This window comes from Chanodichthys erythropterus, chromosome 15 (assembly GCF_024489055.1).
Source record: "Chanodichthys erythropterus isolate Z2021 chromosome 15, ASM2448905v1, whole genome shotgun sequence".
NCBI lineage: Eukaryota > Metazoa > Chordata > Actinopteri > Cypriniformes > Xenocyprididae > Chanodichthys > Chanodichthys erythropterus.
In genome coordinates this window covers 20,535,993-20,559,529 of record NC_090235.1, presented here as the reverse complement: position 1 = coordinate 20,559,529, position 23,537 = coordinate 20,535,993, and the positions used below count along the sequence as shown (strand labels likewise).

Sequence of the window (23,537 nt, the reverse complement as noted above, 5' to 3'; positions counted from 1 at the left end):
AGACAGTACAGCCTAGTAGCAGAGGAAAGGGACGTCCATAGACCCTTATTGTGCTCAGCTGCCACACACACGGCCCCTGAATGCCATACATGCTGAGGGTTTAAACTCCCGTGCCCTCAATAATGAAAGCCAATGTCCCCACCGCCGTCTCACCACTCCACCGGCTCATCTGAAAGAGCCCATTGTTGGTCAAAAAACAAAATCAAATTGACGGCAGTAACGACATAATGGATTCACACAATCAACTGTATTTGCAGACGGGCAGATGCCCGAGCCAGGTTAGTTCACAGTCTAGGTATTGTGTCTGTGTACACATTCAGTTCATAGCTGTAATTTTGCAACATGTTTGCTGGCCATACAGTAGTGGAAAATTGACATCTTCACTCTTTATTCAAATATTATTTTTTAAAGATTTTGTAAGCATATTGCATAGTTGTGCTTGGAGTCAATTGATTTATTTGTGATAATGACGTAATGAAATATACCAAATTGTGTCGACATATTTTTTGTCCAGTGTCATACAAAGAAATTATGAACACATGCAAAACAGGAGAGAACCAATGAAATATTTAGACCTATTATGTGGTAGTCAATGTATGCTTTTTCCTGTGAGTTTTTCAATGCATTAAATAATAAAACTAGATGAGTAAAGTTTAATGACAAACTTTGATGTTGGCTTGACAAAGCCAGGTCTGAAAGTTTAAAATAATTTTGAACAGCTTGAAGTTGAAGGTTTTACTCAGAGAAAGAAGAAACTTGCATGTTTTAGCATATTGTTAGCATGAATAAGTAGGTTTTTAGCATGTTATTAGCATGAATTAGCATGTTGCTGACATGTTTTAAGATAGTCGTTAAGCTTTGCTAGTGATAGACAGCTTAAATGTACAAAAGTCTGTAGAGCTTTTCGTAATTTTGATCATCCGAAAATCATAAGTCGGATCAGTTTAAAAAGATATAGCAACCCGAGTCAGGAGATACTTGGAGGAGATACAGTGCAAATTTTGGCTCAGAAGAATAATAATACGTTTAAATAGTAGATCAGTATGTTGGCTTGACAAAGTAAAATAAAACCTGTAGCTGTAGTTTGCCCAAATAATTTTGTCAGATAAATACCTTAACCAAATTTAGTGTTTTGTTCTTCCTTCATATTTAAAATATTTTAATTTCCTCATATTTTGATGGTTTAATCAAACTTGAAAGGTCATAATAAACAAATATCCTCTCCGGACATCATTTTAGGTCACTACTACTGTATGACACTTCTTGAATATTTGTAGGTGACATACTGCATATGTTTTTTCTCCAAGCACCCAGTGTACTGCGTCAATGTGGTCGGCACCCAGAACGCCAACAACCTGATCACTGTGTCCACGGATGGCCGGATGTGTTCCTGGAGCCTGGATATGCTGTCACAGCCTCAGGTCAGTACTGACATCTGATCAGCTGACACTCTACCAGCATCCATCACACCTGTATGAAAGTCTGCTTGTGTCTGTTGTAGGAGAGCATGGAGCTTATTTATAACAAGTCTAAACCAGTGGCTGTGACTGGGATGGCCTTTCCCACTGGAGACGTCAATAATTATATAGTTGGCAGTGAGGAGGGGACAGTGTATACAGCGTCCAGACACGGCAGGTGAGTGGCACATACACGCATATATTCACAACAAGAACAATAACTATAATGTTAACTATATTAGTGTCCACTCCAACATTTCATTCTGTTTATTCTAAGCGTGCACTGCAGTTTTGTCGTCTGTCGCTTTAAATGCTCGAGCTCTTTAAAGCAGGATGGATTCTGATTGGCTGTCAGTGTTTTATCATTCATCAGCTGAAAGTGATTCCAACTATATAGTTTCTCTGTGCTGTTATTGTTATAGTTGAGGTAAAAATAGCTTGGAGCGATTTTTAAACTATATCTTTATTTTTATAGTTATTGTCCTTGGTGTGAAAAGGTCTTTAGACACCAAGAACTGCCTCAGGCGATCCAATCATAAGTGGTCAGAGATAAATAAAATATAAATGGGGTCCAAAATGTGATACAATCACCACATTCAGAGTTAATCAAAAACGCACGTGGCCACATTTTCTGATCGCATTTGTAGTGATGTTCAGCGAAGGACCGCCTACTCACCTGTCAGTCAAAACAAAGGTTTTACAGTTTGCTGGTTATGTATGGCTTTCTGATCAAAACATTTGGAAAAGCATGTACACTACCGTTCAAAAGTTTGGGGTCGGTAGTATTTAAAAAAAAAAAAAAAATTGTGTGTGTTTCACCAAGGCAAAGATCAAAAATACAGTAAAAACAGTAATATTGTGGAATGTTATTCCTTTTTTTTGTTATAACTAATATCTATTTTAATATAATTGATGCAAATCTGAATTTTCAGCATCATTACTCCAGTCTCCAGTGTCACATGATCCTTCAGAAATCATTCTAATATGCTGATTTGCTGCTCAAGAAACATTTCTAATTACAATCAATGTTGAATACAATACAATATTGTTATATAGTAAATAATATAAAAAATGTATAAAACTTAAAAGTTCAAAATCTTTGATGAATAGAAAGTTTAAAAGAACAGCATTTATTTGAGATATAAATCCGATGTAACATTATAAATGTCTGTACTGTCACTTTTGTCAGTTTAAACAATGCATCCTTGCTGAATAAAAGTCAAATTTCTTTTAAAAGCTTTGAACAGGAAAGTACATATGCATGCACAAGACTTACAGCAGGTGTATAAATCCGTTGACCATCTGTTTGTGTTGCTCCACAGTAAAGCTGGCATCTGTGAGATGTTTGAGGGCCATCAGGGGCCAGTGACGGGCATCAGTTGTCACAGTGCTGTGGGCCCTGTCGATTTCTCCCACCTCTTTATCACCTCTTCTTTCGACTGGACTGTAAAATTGTGGAGCACAAAGGTAAGACGGAGTATTTTCTACACCTTTTGAGCCTCATCAGAGTACCTCATTCTTCTCTATTGACACCACACTGCAAGATATTCTAAGCAAATATATGCATGAATAACATCACATTCCCGCCTCATGGACTGGAATGAGTCACCATTCAAACATTTACCAGTGCATCATTAATGAATTCATTCAAGAGTCTGAAGTTTTGTAGCAATTTTATTCATTCAGTGATATTGGAATATTTAAACATGCTAATATTTAAACCTTTTCATTCTAACAGCAGCAGACTTTTATTGTATGAGGTTTTTATACACTTAGAAAGTACAAAATTAATAATAGCTTATTAAAAATATATCCTTAATTCCTGGTTGGATATTGAAAAGTCACTTGTCAGATAATGTGTTATAATTTTCTTAATCCATCTTATCTTGTTTTAACAAATATCTAAAATCTTAATTTACTTAAAAAAAGCAAAATAATGTAAGATAATAGGATGTTTTTAAGTATACATGTGACCAAAAGTGATGTCCTGCCTAGGAAAATTGACATAATATTCAAATATTATTAAAAATATGTTAAAGATTTTGTAATCATATTGCATAGTTGAGTTTTATTTGTGATAACGCTATGAAACATGCCAAATTGTGTGGACATAAATTTTGGCCAGGCTGTCATACAAAGAAATCATGAACACATGCAAAAACAAGAGGGAACCAATGAAATATTAATAACTGATGTTATAGTTGTACAGTGTATGCTGTTTTCTGTGAGCTTCATTTTTCTATGCTTTTTCTTTTGCATAGTAAAATAAAACCTGTAGGCCTAGCCAAATACTTTAGTATTTTGTTCTTCCCTCATATTTAACATATTTAAAATATATATATATATTCTCCTCATATTTTGATGGTTTAATGGAACTTGTAGGGTCATTAAAAATAAATATCCTCTCTGGACATCACTTTTGGCCACTACTGTACAGAAAAAAATGTAAATCAAGATTATTTATTTTCTTATCTTTGTTGGCTCTCAAACAAATGCATCTTGTTTTAAGGATGTTTTGACTGGAAAGCAGGATAAAATGCAGTTTTTTTGTGTACGAAACCCTAATATGTAGCGTACAAACCAAGCTAATTCAAAATGTACACACCGTTTCCAACATTAATGTAGGCACATTGTTTTTAAAGGGCATTTTAAGCTCTGCTTTGTTAATGAGGACAGTATCTTGGCACTGTCTTGTACATGCAAGTAAATCCGTTCTGTGTCCAAAGCTTTGAGACCACTGGACAATGGCTTTTTGCCTTGAAGCTTAATCTGCAAGTTCAGAAATGAATGATTGAGTCTCTTGATTGGGGTTCAAACCACATGGACCAAAGAGATTGAGCAAGAGCGGGCTAGGGTGGGAGACGTATGGACATGGTTGTGCTCACAGATACTGCAATCTGTGTCTGGAGATACTGGCTCAGATCACATTAACCACAGAGTGAGGGAAGCATGAAGGCCAAGTATGAATAAAAGATGGACGTAGAAGGAATGTTAGGGGAGGAGAGAGGCACAAATTTAAAAAAGCGATGGAAAAGTGGAATAGCTTGACAAAGAGACGTTGATGACACAACCCCGGTGGAAACGGAAAGGATAAGTAGTAGTTAAAGGGATAGTTTCATGATCTTCCAAACCTGTAGTATATTCATTTCTGTGTGGAAATGAAACTGTTGCTTGACCTTTTCCAATGCTATTACAGTAAATAGGGACTGAAGCTTTCGAGCATCAAAAAGAGCTATAAAAGTGGTCTAAATTTTGCTAAATTTAGTGGTCTTTTTGTTAAATTTCAAGTCTTTCGAGATCATAATATAGCTTTGTGTGAGAAAACAGACCAAACATGATGTAATTTACAAGATGATGAGTAAATGATTACAGAATTTTGTTTACTACCATTCAAAAGTCAATAATATATACACACACATATATATATATATTTTAAGAAATTATAACATTTTATTTAGAAAGGATACATTAAATTGATCAAAAATGACAGTAAAGACATTTATAATGTTACAAAAGATTTCTAATTTAAATAAATGCTGTTGAACTTTGTTCATCAAAGAAACCTGAAAAAAAAATCTTGGTTTCCATTAAAATCTGAAGCAGCACAACTGTTTTCAACATTGATAATAATCAGAAATGTTTCTTGAGCAGCAAATCAGATTTCTGAAGGATCATGTGACACTGAAGACTGGAGTAATGATGCTGAAAATTCAGCTTTGATCACAGGAATAAATTACATGTTAAAATATATTTTAAATTGTATGTTTTTAAATTGTAATAATGTTTCACAAAAACATTTTACTCTATTTTTGATCAAATAAAAGCAGCCTTGATGAGCATAAGAGATGAAAAACATTAAAAAATATTGCCGAACACAAACATACATTTTGTGAGAACCGTCCCTTTAAAACGAGTTAACAAGGAGTTAAAAAGCAGAAAAGGCCAGATAAACTGCAGTACATGGAGGACACGGGTCATTTAACAAGGAAGCGGTGCATCTACTGCCTCAGGCCCTGCGATGGTTAATACAGCAGAGCAGCATGAATGAGAGCTACAGTATATGTATTATGTTCTCACACTCATCGCTATCTATATGCACAAGCGTACGTAAAGTGCTGAGCTTCCTGAAACCACAACATACCGTCCTGTCACTTTAAGTTGTGTTCCATGCATTTTCTCTACAAATCTTACACTTTGTGCATTCTGACAGATATTAAAACATTCCTGGGATGTTATGGATGTGCATGTGTTATTTTTTGGGGACGGGGGAATTCCTTCCCCTTTGAGGAGAGCCGCAGGAATGCAGTCCTGTCTATTTCTCCTGTGTGTGGTTGTGGGCACACCTTCAGTCGGATCGAAGCACCCTGTGAGTCTCCGCACATTATCAGTCACATGCAGTAATGTGAATTTCAAATGACACCTGGCTTACTATTTTTAGACATTGACGAGTTAGTATTTGTCATTTTATGTTATAAAAATATATATAATATTTAATTTGTATTTATTAACTCTTTCCCCACCAGCGTTTTTTCTTTATTTATATATATACAGCTATGGAAAAAATTAAGAGACCTCTCCAAGTTCAGAAATCAATGTTAAGTGGTCTCTTAATTTTTTCCATAGCTGTATATATACGTTTCCAGCTCGGTAGCCATTTTGATCATTTTCACAAAATTTGTATGCCGTATGAATATCTGAACATGCAATATATCAAAAGAAAGGACAGAGCCTCTGAAAAACCTGCATTCTTTTTTTTATCAACACTTGAATGTGGGTTTCATAAAAAAGCAACATGTTCAGCAAAAACATTTTTTTCAAAGACTAAAATGTGCATAAGCAACTAGGTCTGCACGATCTATCACAATTATACCGCACGCGATTTGGCAAAGGATTATTTAATGCGCAGCTTGTCAGAGCTTTACGGCTCTGTGATGGGTAGTAAATACTTCTCCATCTGAAAGCCAGAGGGCGCACTCGTGCAGAAACTCTAAATATGCCCTGCCACAGAAGAAGATAACATGCGTCATATCGCTGTATCTGAATAAACAGAAGATTGAAATGCTTTGATTAAACATGATTAATAAACACACGACTGCCTTATTCTGTGTAAGAAGCCACATCATGTCACAGTACGATGCTCAACTGTCATGAAGTGAGTTTGGAATAAAAACATGTTATTAAATGTTGTTTTTTGTTGGACAAGAAGTTAATAACTGCTTCTCATGTCTGGAAAGATGTTTGACGCGTGTTGCTTTTTCAAATGTACATTATAAGCGACTCAAACTCACAGTGCTTTCAGATGGAGCCATACTTGGAGCCATACTTCATTGACAAGCTGCGCATAAAGAAATAATCGCATCCTTCTGTTTAAGCGAAAAACGCGTTTAAGTTCAATGTTATTTTTCATATCATGCAATAAATTGTGCAGCCCTATAGGCAATGCTTTTATTGATTGTTTCTGCTCCTTTTTTGCCTGTGTTTTGATCTAGAGATTCTCTACTCTTTGAGAAGATGCATAATAGCGCCCCCTACCACTTAACAGTGAAAGCCGCTGTCATGAGAAATCAAGTCCCCCCCAAGAATCGAGATTCCTTTAGGACCCAGACAGTAATGCCTGATCAAAAGTTATCACAATGTCTCGACTAATTATAACCCATTTCACTATTGTATGATGTTTATTAAATTAAGTGCACAGACAACATGCTTGAAATATAAAATGAATGCCTATGTATTGCATAATAAAACAAACTGGAAACACAACCATGCCTAAAATATATTTTTAATAAGGATATGGATTGTTGCAACATAGTTTGTTCTGTAAAAGTAATTTAAAATTAATTTTATACAATAATAGCAATGTGGTATAGTATAGTATAGTGGTATGGTATAGTCATGCTAAGTACACACAAACTTCATTTATTTGAAACGTTATTGGGAACTATATTGGAAGCAAAAAACATACCTAATATAATGTAAGCTAAGCTAGCAGGCTAATCGGGTAGATGTATGCTATTCTAGTACATAGGCTAATTTAAAAAAAAGTAAAGGTGATGATACACGGGGCAACTTTTTGAGCAATGTTGCTGGGCAATGTTGCCGTCAACGGGCAACCTGATGAGACACAGGGCAACTAATTAGGGAAACAGACAGTTGGTAGCAACCAATCAGAGAGGAGCAAATCTATTGCCAACTCAATAAATACTTTATTATAAACACTTATTAGGCACTTTATTTCAACTTTTCAAATATTTTCTTCATTTTTATTAAAAATAAATTCCTTTCGATCTGATTTGTGACAGGAAAAGGGAGAAGAGCGAGTTCGGCAAAAGGCGGATTCGAACCCGCGTCGATCGCATCAAAAGCTATTCAAATATCAAACGCCCTACAGCCTACGCTACTACAGACATTGAAAAATACCGTCATTTTAGTATTTAACTGAAATCATTCAATAGCTTCATTACAGCATACACACATTACTTTCGGACAGTTGTTGGTATTTTAAGCAATATATGAGGTAAATTCCCTGTTTTGGGTTGACGCATGACAACTTACTAGCGTAAAAAGATAAAAGTTCCCACTCCTTTTCTCCGCTCCACTGCCGCTGAGAGGCCGCCATCTTGTTTGAATTTTTTCTGAAATCTCCGATCCGGTCACGTGATCGGCTGCTAACATTCTGATTGGAGGATCTCAAAAAATTGCCCACAACCGATCTAACGTATCCAGATATAAATTTGTTGCTCATTCTCAATGGGAAAGTGCCCAAGCAACGTTGCTCGGCAACATTGCTCAAAAAGTTGCCCCGTGTATCATCACCTTAAGAATGAGAAATGCTTGATTTCACAACCTATAGCTGCAGTTAAATACTAGTAACGTTATATGAACCATGTAATTGCAGAACTAAGTAACTTTTTTTACCTTCATAAATAGTTTTCTAAGTCCTTACGATGGTTAATTGACTTGTTGTGGTGTGTTTGAGGCGAGCACTATAACCCCCTCTGGCACGTCTACGCCAGAATACAGCACTTGCAACTTGAGCTGCACCGACCCGAAACAATCTCGTCTCATGTTCACGTTCACGCGAAAGTGACAAAATGCTTTACGGTAATTCAAAAACAATGTATATATTATGTCTTTATACGACAATTTCGAAAATTACCCACCTCCATCGAGTGTACTGTTTTTGCAAATTACCCACCTCCTCTTTCTTGTACTGTATTTGCAAAACTACTGCGCTGGCGAGTGTTGTAGTCATTGTAGTCCAGAGCTGCGCTTTGAGTATTTATGACAGTGTTATTCACTGAAGGAAACTGTAGGGGGAGCTTCGCGAATCTTGCTTAGTTCTGCTTTAAAAGACATTAATGGTCATTATAACGCATTTTAAACAATATAAATCATAACGTGATTTTGCAGGAATTATAATCAGGCGCTAAAAATACTACCCATTAAAAGTCCATTGAACTAATGGGATCACTCAGGGTCCTAAAGGAGACCCAATTCTTGGGAGGACTCGATTTCTCACCACAGCGGAAAATTTATTCAATGGCGGGAAAAGAGTTACAAAGTTGTCTCCATTTTTGTGGATGTTATATAACCAAGTTGGAGCTAACAGATAATTTTGTTCCCTTTATCCCTCTGGTGCTCTTCGTTCACTTTTGTCTGAAAAGGTTTTTTTTTTTTACCTTATCAGAATGGTATGACACTTGGTGACTTTTGATTTGTGTATTTGAACACACACACATACACACACACACACACACAAAAAATGTGGATATGATTCGAAAAGGTTAAATGGTCCTAAAAAATGTAGTCACTCGTCGTCAGAAATTATTGTCATAGAAATGAATGGGAAATGAAAATAAAAGTTCTTTGGAGGTACACATCTACAAATCACCCATGATGCAGGAAAAAAAGCACAGCAAAAAAAAGAATTAATTAAAAAAATAATTTTGAATGAATTAATTGTATTCTACTGTAAAAATTGTGGACAACCAAGTGGGTCAGATATTGCAAAAACATTACTAAGTACCATCAAATTCTCTCAAAATAATAAATATTAAATAAAAAAAAAATGATTGTAAAAAGTTAAATTTGAGGTGTTCGGCCACTTTTGACCAGGATAAGTATGACTGTGACCTCTAAATGAGGAGCACCAGAGGATTATTGGTGTCCTAAACCAAACCCTTCAAGGCTCTATATAGAACTTTTTCTTCTAATAGTGTTTAAAACATGGAAAATAAAACCATTGGTATGTTTTCCTTCAAAGACCAGTCACTGCTCGGAAAACCCTCCTTGTGCCCTAATTTGTGTCCTTAAGTGCCCGTGGCGAGTCCTTGATGACTTTTCGATCTGCATCACGGTCCTCTTCCAGGTCTGTGATGGTGGTGACATGAATAATCACCATTTACAGTGGGTATTAAACAAGTACAAATACTAAATCCCATCACTAGATCTCTGCGGAGGCATCAGGGAGGTTATCGAATGAATGAGAGGTCTGCTGCTTTGCAATAGAGGGGAAAAAAAGCCCTGCAAACTGATCTGTAGTTCTCAGAGAGAGCAGAATCAGCACTGGCGCCTTCAGGATTTGGATTTGTGGCCGTGGATCCTGTGGATCAGATCGACTGTTGAGCATAGTTAAAGTTCTAATTGGACCTACTGGTTTGATCATAGCATAAGTAAATAACAAAATTACCATAGCGCCACATAACAAACTGAAAGTGAAATATAAACCACCATTCATTTCATACTGGTGGATTTTTCATGGGTTTTCTCACAGCCTTAGTTTTATTTGCATCAAATGAAATACTCTCTCTGTGTTGTCAATGTTTGTCGGCTTGCATTGCAAAAGTTTCCTGACTCATGAGCTCTCATGTGCAATGACAATCTGTTTTGAAGTTGATTAAATCAGTATTTTCCTGTAACTGTTGAATAAGTGGTTGACTTTTCACACAAACTGTGTTCTGTCTAAAAAATTTTTATCATCATATATTTTTTGCATCAGAAAAAGAACATTTTATTGGCTGTTGTACTCTAGGTGTTAATCTACACTAGTAACACTACCGATCAAAAGTTTAAGGTTTGTGAGATTTTTTCTTCTGCTCGCCAAGGCTGCATTTATTTGATCAAAAATAAAGTAAAAAGAGTAATATTGTGAAATATTATTAAAATTTTTAAAATAACTGTTTTCTGTTTTAATATACTTTAAAATTTGAAATTTTACAGCATCATTACTCCAGTCTTCAGTGTCACATGATCCTTCAGAAATCATTCTAATATGCTGATTTGCTGATAATTATTAAGATTGAAAACAAATGGTGTAGCTTGATGAAGCCTTGATTTCACGGAATGGGAGGTGTTGTCTTCATGTCTACAGCCGATGGTATAGAATCCTACGGGACTTGGGAAGAAATCATATTCATGGATGAGCTAATGTATTAAAGATTTATTAATGTTACTGTAGTATGAAGCATTATGTGGCTGTAAGCCGTTGGAGTGGAACGAGGCCGCTGGAGCGATTGCTAATGAGAGACGAGTGTGACACACATCATGAGCGCTGCAGAACTTTTACTATGCCGAAGACGACCGCCTCCGCTTCTTCCGGTCATGTGTATGTAGGGTAAAGCAGCACTGTTTTATCATATTACATACATTTGTGTGTTGAAAGTTGTTATTGTGCTTGCTACTATGAGACACTTGTTGCACACTGCAGTAAGCTAGATCAATATCAGGCATGGTAAAACATGGTACTCGCTGTAAATCAAGAAAACAAGATTTAAACAATAAGACTTACTATATTGAGCTATATGACAATGATTAGTTTTCTTTCGATGAATGTAAACAGTTGCTCACATGTCTAATAAATACATAATATATTAAAGGTGCAATATTTTTGCAGTAAAATATCCAAAAATCACTAGGCCAGTGTACTTGCAATATCCCAAATGTTTCCAACTATTTGTAAATCATGAGAAAATTGCAATTTTACCCAAGGCTCCGAGACGTGTGAGGAGTCGCCTGTCAGTTGCGTCATACCCGCGTTACCCTCGGTTTCCGGTTTTATTTTGTATAAACCATGGAAACACCAAAGACGCTTTAATATATTACACATTTTAATAGACAAGGAAACAACTGTTTTGATATATTTATAGACATAAAACTAATTATTGTTATATAGCTCAACACCTTTAGTCTTATAGTTTAAATCTAATTTTCTTGATTTTTTTTTTTTTTTTTGTGAGTACCATGCTTTACCACGCCTCAGAGAAAAACACAATTTTTTGTCAGCTAACATAGCATAATCAGATGCAGCTTTATTTTTAATGACAGTAATACAGCATTTTCTCTGTTTTAAAATTAATTGCATGCCATTTATCAACACAAGCCATCCAGCATTTCATATGATATTTTAATATCAATCTAGCTTACTGTAGTGTGCAACAATTCTCTCACAGCAGCTGCCAAGCGAACTCACAGAGTAACATTATAACATCATTTTCAACACACTCAAATGTATCTAATATGATAAACAGAGCTGTGTTACCTCATACTCATGACTGGAAAAGTGGTAGCAGCGCCGGCGACTGTGTCATAATAAAAGTCCCGCTGCTCACGCCGTGTGTTGCGCAGTCGCTCCAGCAGCCTCTTTCAGCTCCCACAACACTCGCTCCTGCTCTGCTTCATACTTCAGTAACGTTAATAATCGCATCTATGAACATGATTTCTTCCCGAGTCCAATCCCCATTCTGATCCATCGTCCGTTGAGATGGAGACCACATGTCCCAAGATTCCGCGCTCAAAATTGGCGTCATCAAGCTACGCCTTGTTTTGAATAGGCGTCTAGCAGACAGAAATCTTACATACTGCACCTTTAAAGCATCTTTGGTGTTTCCATAGTTTCTACAAAATAAAAAATCAAGGGTTACGCAGGTATGATGTCATTGAAAGGCAATGCACGGACACAGTCCGTGTCCTGGTTAAAATGGCTTATTTCTCTGGATTAAAACATTCTTTGAAACATTTAGGATCATGTAAGTACACAAGTCAACAAAATATATAACATTGTTCTAGTGGTTTTTGGTTATTTAATCCAAAAATCTTACATATTGTGCCTTTTAATTGTCACTTTTGTTCAATTTAATCCATCCTTGATGAATTAAAGTATTACTGAAACATACTGACCCCAAACTTTTGAACACTAGTGCATATAAAAAAAGCTTTGTTTATTCATTCATATTTAATGTTTTGTGTATGTTTTTCTTTATCATTTTATGATTGGACCATGTCAGATTAAGATTTTCAGATGAAGTATGCACACAGCATGTTGTCTTTTGGTGTGGTGGCGTGGCTCAGTGCACATTCTTCAGTGTGTCTCTCTGTGGTTCATTATCGTGCTGTGGTTTGCATCGCTCCCGCCCAGCTGTCTCCTTCGTACCTGTTCGGAATGCATCCAGCAATCCTCAGGATCTCTACCTCACCCTATCCCTCTCTCTCTCTCTCTCTCTCTCTCTCTCTCTCCTTTATTCTCTTTTCTTCTATGCCACAGACAGCTGTTACACTTAGGTTACAGTACACCTTGGAGAGACTTTCATCTAGTGTTTTTTTATGACACTGCTTGAATGTGCAAAGGTTTTAATTAGCCCAATCCCAGACAGGCCCGAGGGCTGCAGCAGCGCCACTCTGTCTACTGCCTATGCCACTCACTCATTCTCTCAGTCTTCACCCGCTCTCTCGGCAGAGGCTGTACTCTTACAACCCCACCATCTTCTTGCTTGTCCTGTTTGCCCTTTCATTGCCCCTTTCTCTTTATATTTCACCTTCTTTTTCTCATTTTGTGTCCCCCTCAGCAAAACAAGCCGCTCTACTCGTTTGAGGATAATGCAGACTATGTCTACGATGTGATGTGGTCTCCCGTGCACCCCTCGCTCTTCGCCGCCGTGGACGGCATGGGGCGCCTGGATCTGTGGAACTTGAACAACGACACTGAGGTGAGGTAACGCTCTCGGTCGATCTGGTCCCCCATATCACGCCAGGCCAAAGATGCATCAAAACAACAACAAGTTCCTTTCTGTGTGGGCGTCTCCCCACAGCCCGCCTTTAAATCAGCTTTCTGACAGCTCCTCACCAACAGCTCGCACAACACTCCAGCGACGTTCTTTCCCACACACACATAGTCTGCAAGCTTAAGGCTAATTACTCCGATGTGTGCGGATTCCTCTCTCTCCACCATTCCAGAGTCATTGAGTTCTCATGGGCTATGGCCCAGCAAAGCGGTTTAACCTGGTCCTCTAGGGCCACCGTCCCTCAAGACCTGATGTCGCGGACAATCACTTTATGTATGGGATTGAGGTACACTGCAAAAAAAATTTTGTTTCAATATTTTTAAACATTCCTAAAACAAGACACATTTACTTGGGAAGAAAAAACGAGTGCACTCTTAAAAAAAGGATTAAATGGGATTCTGTTTAGAACCCTAGAGTTCAATTTTAAAGAACACTTTATGCCAAAAAGTTTCTAGATGAGGAGAAATTACTTAAATGATTGCATAATACTTTCATTCTAACAGGTTGTTTCCATTCTAAAATGTGTTTGCAATTTAAAATTAATAATAATAATAATAATTTAAAATTAAAAATTTAATTAAAACAGAATTAAAGAATTACAGCTTAAATTCATAAATTCAATTAAATTCATAAAATTATCTCATGATGAGTAATCCTAAAAGGTTCTATATATGATGCGCCTGACAGAAAAAATATATATAGAGCTATGGAAAAAAATTAAGAGACCACTTAACATTGATTTCTGAACTTGGAGTGGTCTCTTATTTTTTTCCAGAGCTGTAGTTTAAAAAATAAAAATGGTAATAAAATATGACAAGATCTCAGAGTTAAACTGTGTCAGAAAAAAATAACACTTAAGCAAAACATGGTCAGGTCAAAGTGTTTGAATAATTTTTGGTTCCAAATTTTTATCAATTTTACTGGTAGTTCACTGTATGAAGAATTTTTAGGTATAATATGTAACAGTTTACTTTATTTTGCTATCCTCACTTTACATAAATTAACTATATTGTCCTGCTATAAAAATATCAAAAATGTCTGAATAATTTTTGGTTTGACTAATATATATAATTAATTATTTTTCTTACTCCAATGTAGTTGTTTTGTATATATTTCTATAGTTCGTATAATTAATTTTATTAATATTTAATATGTAATTGTTTTTTTTTAGTCCACTGAATTTATTTTGTTATCTTGTTTCAAACATAAGCTTAATTTTGTTAATTTTATACTTTAATATGCAATTACTTTGATTATATGAAAATAAACTAATATAAATATATATATAAATATATGAAAATAATTTTTTAAATAAAAATATTAAAATAATAAAATATTTAAGATATATTTTCTGAAAACAAAAAAAAACATTGAATTAGGAAAATAAACATTATTTAAAGAATAAATAAAACTTCAAAATATATGCATAATTGTTTTAGTACAAAAAATTAAATATAAAACAGAAAATGAGTCTTATTATCTTTATTTTTCTGAAAACAAGGCAAAAACACAGATTGAACTGATTTTTGCAGTGTATTGGCATGCAGACTGTGGAATGATGAGGTCATATTAACTGTCATATCCTGGATCCAGCAGCGTTTATCACTGATAATGGAGTGTCATTGTACATCACATGCTATGATGTTGTTTCATGTGACAGCTGACTTAGTGCTACATGGACCATACACACAATACGTCAGTCCGTAATGGTGGACATGCCGACCCCTGAGGCCACAGAGCTGTTGGGTGTTACATCTCTCCTGTGTGAAATGAGATCTGCTCTGACTGACACTGCCTGTCCACTGAGGAATACACACCCACTTTAATTACATATTGCTCTGAGATTCTCTTCGCTGTTCTCGACTCACCCTCTCTCTGCATGTGTGTTTGGTGGAAGGTAACCAACAACCAGCTCACTGATTGTAAATCATATATACTAAAGTCAACTTGAAATCAACACACATTTCTGGTCCGACTGAATGACTCTTGGAAAATAATGCTTGTCAGTGTAATCTTTTATTTTACAAAATTGCCTTTTCTTATAATCAAGCCCTCTTATTTTTCTAACCAGCTCTCATATAGTAACCACTTTTCATGTCACATCTGATTATATAAGATCAATCCCATCTTATATATTTTTAAACATCCTGTTTAACTCAAGTAAACTAGTAAAATACAAATGTAAATCAGTTGCAAACACCATTTCATGTAGATTTAAAGACTTTGGTGAATGGGGACACAACGTGAGCTGAATTCAAACCCATATCATAGCCAATATTTGATATTTCCTCTACTTTGCTCTAATGTTAGCTGATATTCGGCATAATAACAAATATACTGTATGTATGTATATATACACTCTAAAAAATGCTGGGTTAAAAACAACCCAAGTTGGGTTGAAAATGGACAAACCCAGCAATTGGGTTGTTTTAACCCAGCGGTAGGGTTAAATGTTTGCCCAACCTGCTGGGTAGTTTTATTTAACTCAACTGTTGTTTAAAAATGACTGTATTGCTTAATTAAAATTAACCCAAATAATGTTGGAAATGAACATTTATTAATGTTCAATGAATAATTATTAAACAATAAACATTTATTAAATTGCTTATTAATAAATGTATTAATAAACTATGAAACTATTAAATTTATATTAATAAAATATTAAAGCTTATTAATAAACATTCACCTTTTGTCTATTATTGTTGCCTCTAATTGCATCTGGTTTTTAATTTCCCAACTATTTTGGGTTCATTTTAAGCTAGCCATACAGCAATTTTTAAATAATAGTTGGTTTAAATAAAACTACCCAGCAGGTTGGGTTAAAACAACCCAATTGCTGGGTTTGTTCATTTTCAACCCAACTTGGGTTGTTTTTAACCCAGCATTTTTTAGAGTGTATATATATATATATATATATATATATATATATATATATATATATATATATATATATATATATATATATATATATATCTCATATCAGTAACCTTTGACCCTGGCCTATGTAACTTGTGCCCCTTCTCTGTCTTTTTGCATATTCCAGTGTCAACAGCTTGTTTGGTCTGTTAAGAAGAGATAATGAAAGAGTGTGTGTTGCCTCAAGAACAATGCATGTTGTCCAAAACACCAGGAGCCCCCAGTGCTGACGCACACACCGACACATGCGTAAACAGGCAAAGATCTTGTGCCAGAAAGCAGCCAACAGTTCTCCATTGTCAATTTATAAAGAAATTCACCCATAACACCATTAACAGACTGTGGGCTCGCCTGGTTCCAATTTACGCGAAGAGAAGCTTGCAGCCAATTTAACCTTGCAGTTGACTCTTGGAGGAAGCTGCTCGCTAATAGCTCTCAGGCTGTGGTTAGCCTGTTCTGAAGCGAGGAAGCTTTTGTATTAGCCAGCGTACAGCTTCCATCTTTGCTGACAACATATGTCAGGCCAGTCTTAACTGTCATAAGTAATAGGCAGAAATCAACCTCACACACGCGCACAAACAGAGCCTGTGTATCGCTTTAATGTGTGCGCCGCAACTTTTCATGTTGATTTATGAAATCATTAAAAGCACTCATTGCTATTTCCTTTGGATTCATCTCTTCTTCCTGTTGGAGCTCAGCATCGACTAGACATCCTAACAACATGACTTTATATTATATAATATCCAATCCAACAGTTATAGCACTAACACATTTATTATACTCTAATTCCTCTTGTTGTAATTTACTGTATCTATGATCTTCCTTGAATTTGAGGTTTTTACATCAACTTCATCAATGGAAGTCAAATTTTTCTACAAGAAAAACAGATATTTTTGGGGTTTTAAATGCGTTTTAAACTGTCAACATTTTATGTCATTTGTGTCTGTTTTTATTGCCCCTAAATAATTGCCATTAATATTTTGGAGAAATATGGAGTTAGGTTTGAATTTTGTAAATTAAATTTTCAGATATGTGTTATTTTCAAAAAGATGTTTTGTGACCGATTTCCATTTTTTTTTTAAATCTTTTTTTCCTGAATTTTTATGCAATAGCCTGTAAATGTTCACATTATACAATTACAAAATTACAACATCAAGTTTTCAGAACACCAAATATGATTCCAAATTACATTCAAAAGTGGGAATTGTGAGTTTATATCACGGAATTCTGAGAAAAAAGTGGGAATTGTGAGTTTATATCACGCAATTCTGTGAAAAAAGTGGGAATTGTGAGTTTATATCACGGAATTCTGAGAAAAAATGGGAATTGTGAGTTTATATCATAATTCTGAGGGGAAAAAGTCGGAATTGTGAGTTTATATCATGCAATTCTGTGAAAAAAGTGGGAATTGTGAGTTTATATCACGAAATTCTGAGAAAAAAGTGGGAATTGTGAGTTTATATCAATTCTGAGGAAAAAAAGTTGGAATTGTGAGTTTATATCACGCAATTCTGAGAAAAAAGTGGGAATTGTTAGTTTATATCACGGAATTCTGAGAAAAAAGTGGGAATCGTGAGTTTATATCACGCAATTCTGTGAAAAAAGTGGGAATTGTGAGTTTATATCACGGAATTCTGAGAAAAAAGTGGGAATCGTGAGTTTATATCACGCAATTCTGTGAAAAAAGTGGGAATTGTGAGTTTATATCACGGAATTCTGAGAAAAAAGTGGGAATTGTGAGTTTATATCACGGAATTCTGAGAAAAAAGTGGGAATTGTGAGTTTATATCACGGAATTCTGAGAAAAAAGTGGGAATTGTGAGTTTATATCATAATTCTGAGGGAAAAAAGTCGGAATTGTGAGTTTATATCATGCAATTCTGTGAAAAAAGTGGGAATTGTGAGTTTATATCACGAAATTCTGAGAAAAAAGTGGGAATTGTGAGTTTATATCACGGAATTCTGAGAAAAAAGTGGGAATTGTGAGTTTATATCACGGAATTCTGAGAAAAAAGTGGGAATTGTGAGTTTATATCATAATTCTGAGGGAAAAAAGTCGGAATTGTGAGTTTATATCATGCAATTCTGTGAAAAAAGTGGGAATTGTGAGTTTATATCACGAAATTCTGAGAAAAAAGTGGGAATTGTGAGTTTATATCACGGAATTCTGAGAAAAAAGTGGGAATTGTGAGTTTATATCACGGAATTCTGAGAAAAAAGTGGGAATTGTGAGTTTATATCATAATTCCGAGGGAAAAAAGTCGGAATTGTGAGTTTATATCATGCAATTCTGTGAAAAAAGTGGGAATTGTGAGTTTATATCACGAAATTCTGAGAAAAAAGTGGGAATTGTGAGTTTATATCAATTCTGAGGAAAAAAAGTTGGAATTGTGAGTTTATATCACGCAATTCTGAGAAAAAAGTGGGAATTGTGAGTTTATATCACGGAATTCTGAGAAAAAAGTGGGAATCGTGAGTTTATATCACGCAATTCTGTGAAAAAAGTGGGAATTGTGAGTTTATATCACGGAATTCTGAGAAAAAAGTGGGAATCGTGAGTTTATATCACGCAATTCTGTGAAAAAAGTTGGAATTGTGAGTTTATATCACGGAATTCTGAGAAAAAAGTGGGAATTGTGAGTTTATATCAATTCTGAGGAAAAAAAGTTGGAATTGTGAGTTTATATCACGGAATTCTGAGAAAAAAGTGGGAATCGTGAGTTTATATCACGCAATTCTGTGAAAAAAGTGGGAATTGTGAGTTTATATCACGGAATTCTGAGAAAAAAGTGGGAATTGTGAGTTTATATCAATTCTGAGGAAAAAAAGTTGGAATTGTGAGTTTATATCACGCAATTCTGAGAAAAAAGTGGGAATTGTGAGTTTATATCACGGAATTCTGAGAAAAAAGTGGGAATCGTGAGTTTATATCACGCAATTCTGTGAAAAAAGTGGGAATTGTGAGTTTATATCACGGAATTCTGAGAAAAAAGTGGGAATTGTGAGTTTATATCATAATTCTGAGAAAAAAGTGGGAATTGTTTATATCATAATTCTGAGGAAAAAAAGTTGGAATTGTGAGTTTATATCACGAAATTCTGAGAAAAAAGTGGGAATTGTGAGTTTATATCACGGAATTCTGAGAAAAAAGTGGGAATTGTGAGTTTATATCATAATTCTGAGGGAAAAAAGTCGGAATTGTGAGTTTATATCATGCAATTCTGTGAAAAAAAGTGGGAATTGTGAGTTTATATCACGAAATTCTGAGAAAAAAGTGGGAATTGTTTATATCATAATTCTGAGGAAAAAAAGTTGGAATTGTGAGTTTATATCACGCAATTCTGAGGAAAAAAGTGGGAATTGTGAGTTTATATCGCAATTCTGAGTAAAAAGTGGGAATTGTGAGTTTATATCATAATTCTGAGGGAAAAAAGTCGGAATTGTGAGTTTATATCATGCAATTCTGTGAAAAAAGTGGGAATTGTGAGTGTATATCACAAAATTCTGAGAAAAAAAGTGGGAATTGTTTATATCATAATTCTGAGGAAAAAAAGTTGGAATTGTGAGTTTATATCACGAAATTCTGAGAAAAAAGTGGGAATTGTGAGTTTATATCACGGAATTCTGAGAAAAAAGTGGGAATTGTGAGTTTATATCAATTCTGAGGGAAAAAAGTCGGAATTGTGAGTTTAAATCATGCAATTCTGTGAAAAAAAGTGGGAATTGTGAATTTATATCACGAAATTCTGAGAAAAAAGTGGGAATTGTTTATATCATAATTCTGAGGAAAAAAAGTTGGAATTGTGAGTTTATATCACGCAATTCTGAGAAAAAAGTGGGAATTGTGAGTTTATATCGCAATTCTGAGTAAAAAGTGGGAATTGTGACATAAAAAGTCGCAATTACTTTTTTATTTTTTATTCAGTGGTGGAAACAAGCTTCCATGGTTTTCAATATTGTTAATAATAAGAAATGTTTCTTGAGGATCAAATCAGCATATTAGAATGATTTCTGAAGAGCCTTCTTTCAAAAACGGTACATTATACCTACAGTAAGAATTCCATTAAGTCTCCTGCACTATGAGAGAGTGTCCTCTGTGAGAGCATAACTGACATATCGTGTGTTTGATATGAAGCTGTGTTTGATTAGAGGTGTGTTTTGAGTCCAGGTGCCCAGCGCTAGTGTGACAATAGAGGGAGCCCCCGCTCTGAACCGCGTCAGATGGGCCGCTGGGGGCAAAGAGGTCGCCGTGGGAGACTCGGAGGGGCGTGTGTGGATATACGACGTTGGAGAGGTATGAATCTTTTGTCAGTAATTAAGAATCGTAATGTGCAAAATTACTGTTATTATTATCCCCTCGGGATTATTTTCAGCTGTACAGCAGCTTTACGAACATCATGAACCCAGCACTGCCTGGATGCGGAATGAAAGTGGAAGTGAAATTGAATCTCTCAGAGTTTGACATAAAGGGTTTGCATGTTTACCTAGCTCTCTGCATGGCTAGCTCGTTTTTGTTTGAGTCTTTTATTTTAAGGCCGTCTCCACATGAATTAACCACCGCCACAGAGCAGCAAACCACGAGGACTCCCATGTTCACCATGTTCTTTTCGGGCTCCGGGTTCGCCTCATGTGTGGGGCAGTGCTAATCTTAGCGCAGTGTATTGTGGTAATTGGAGAGTACGTCGGTCGAGCATGTGGGCTCCTTGGGCTGATGATAATGGTGGGTCATCAATAAAATGAAGTGAAGGAAAGTTGAAGGGTTTCGGTGGAACGGGGGCTTATTTACAAAAAGCACTCAACATGGCTTCCATCAGCAGAGACCGTCACCATCTTCCAGTCGTGGTGAGAAGTACCACTTCTGAGGACTGCCAAGGTCCCCTTTGTGTTATATTTAGTAGACTGTGTTAAATATTTGCTTTGGATCACCACCGCATGTTTTCACTACGCTTGAGTCACATTGCGTAAAGTTCAGATATCATTAAATGCGTTTTGTTCTAAAACCGCAGGTCACCACTAGTAACAGAGTGTTTTTAAGGCTAGAAATATGCTTTAGATTGTCTTTAAAATCTTGCTTTGTTCTAGTGGACCATAGAAGAAGACTTCTATGTGACTATCTGCTATAGTGCCCCTTGTGGCAAAACAAAGGAAGCAACATTCTGTTCAGACATTTTGGGGTGTTTGCATTCATGTTTTTTTGTTTCAGAGTTGTTTAACATATTTTATTATTTCCTAAAAAAATGGTAACACTTTACAATAAGGTCTCATTTATTAACATTAGTTAATGCATGGACTACAACAAGCTTTTTCCCAGGTTGGTGACATCACAAACCCAAAATTTACATTTGGCCCTGGCCCCGGGAACACGCAACAAATAGGATGAGGCCATGTTGGGCTGCTTTAGAGAAGAGGAAGAGTTGATGTAGTAGAGAGTTATTGACATGCCGTCATTTTACGCCGGATTGCTTCACAAACGAGGGTCAATTCAACTCTGGATTTGCACAAAATATGAACATGACAGCACATGGTAGTGGATGAGTTGAATCCACTCCACAGCAACTACATAAATTTATCCACTAACCATTCAGAAACGTCCAGTTTCATTCTAAAAGTTGTAACTTCTTCCTGAGTCTCTCCATCAGTGTTCGACTCCGGTTTGAACAATGTAAGGCTGAACACCGTTACTGACAATCCTCATTTTGGCTGCGTGATATTCTCCAGCTTTGTTGTTGTTGAGCTGTTAAAGCTCCGCCCTCTTCTGGAAAGGGGGCCGGGAGCAGCAGCTCATTTGCATTTAAAGGGACACACACAAAAACTGTGTGTTTTTGCTCACACCCAAATAGGGGCAAATTTGACAAGCTATAATAAATGATTTGTGGGGGATTTTGAGCTGAAACTTCACAGAGACATTCTGGAGACACCAGAGACTTACATTACATCTTGTAAAAGGGGCATTAGAGGTCCCCTTTAAGCTCAGTGAAATGTCAGATATAGACAAGGTTATTTAATTTCGCAAAATGTATGACGATACCTTAAAAAAATGTTTAAACCTTTTTTTAAATAATGTAAATTATAATTACAATATACACGGTACAAAATATGGCGATACGTTTTACTTGATAATAAATGTTTTTGCATTTATTAAATTTAAACTTTTCTTAAAAATTGTATTTTTCAAGTTTTATGAAACCTTTTCCACATCAAATCTATAACTTTCTCTCATATGCACACTCTATCTCTCTAATATAGCCTACATATATAGTGATCAAATCCCAGTGTTGTGAGGTGAAGGCCTCTTGAGACCCCCTGCTGTACTATAAAAGAGCTTGATTTGGTCTTTGGTTTGGAAGTGGCTGTCATCTCCTCCCACCTCTCTATTCCTGTTTAATTAAACCCTGTAGATCTCTCTCTCTCTCGATCTCTCTCCCTCTCTGTCTCAGCATGGGCGGCAGGCAGCCTTCCTTTCTCATCTAAATCTGACTCTGACAGCAGAAAGCGATCCCACATCGTCACCCAGCCGGCCTATAGTCCCCATCTTCCCCTTCCTGAGAACTGACACGATAAATATTCAGCACTCAAAGGCCAAACAAGCAGCTTTATTGTTCTGTCTCTGAATCACAATGTGTGGTGATCTCTTTCCTCTCCCACACTGTGACAGCACATGTAATGCGTAGCTTTGCTCTTGATGTGGCGTTTTGGAGAGGTGGGGGGAGTGTTTTTGGCACTGGATTTCTAAAATGCTTATCTGTTGCAGCTGGCCGTGCCCCACAGTGAGGACTGGACCCACTTCGGCCGCACACTGATGGAGATCCGTGCCAACCGCGGGGACGGTGAGGAGGAGGGGCCTGTGGAGTTGTCCACGTAAACACGTACCCATGAGCAGGATCAGCGTCATCACAAACCCAGACTGAGCCTGATGTAACACACACAATTAGCATGCCCACTAGTACTGTGCTGTTTACCATTTATCCAAAGTGACCGTTTGTCCAAATCTAATGAGAAATGTGGCATTGTTTACCAAGGCTGGGTAAAAATACTGCATGATTTTTTTCAAGCACAAACCCAACCTCGCAGACGATTTCATTGGTCAACCAGACAAGAAAAGTTCAGA

General features: G+C 36.1%; 1 protein-coding gene across 5 annotated transcripts in view; it reads left to right on the top strand.

Moving 5' to 3' along the window:
• dync1i1a (dynein cytoplasmic 1 intermediate chain 1a) overlaps nucleotides 1-23,317 on the top strand; it is an 84,945-nt gene extending 61,628 nt beyond the window's left edge. For all 5 annotated transcript variants that reach the window (XM_067411277.1, XM_067411275.1, XM_067411276.1 and 2 more), the window contains 6 exons: nucleotides 1,308-1,421; nucleotides 1,502-1,635; nucleotides 2,780-2,924; nucleotides 13,298-13,438; nucleotides 20,598-20,723; nucleotides 23,181-23,317. In XM_067411277.1, the coding sequence (XP_067267378.1) occupies nucleotides 1,308-1,421; nucleotides 1,502-1,635; nucleotides 2,780-2,924; nucleotides 13,298-13,438; nucleotides 20,598-20,723; nucleotides 23,181-23,291 (771 nt within the window). In that variant the 3' untranslated portion in view covers nucleotides 23,292-23,317. The remainder of the gene's footprint in view (nucleotides 1-1,307; nucleotides 1,422-1,501; nucleotides 1,636-2,779; nucleotides 2,925-13,297; nucleotides 13,439-20,597; nucleotides 20,724-23,180) is intronic.
• Nucleotides 23,318-23,537: the final 220 nt, after the last annotated feature.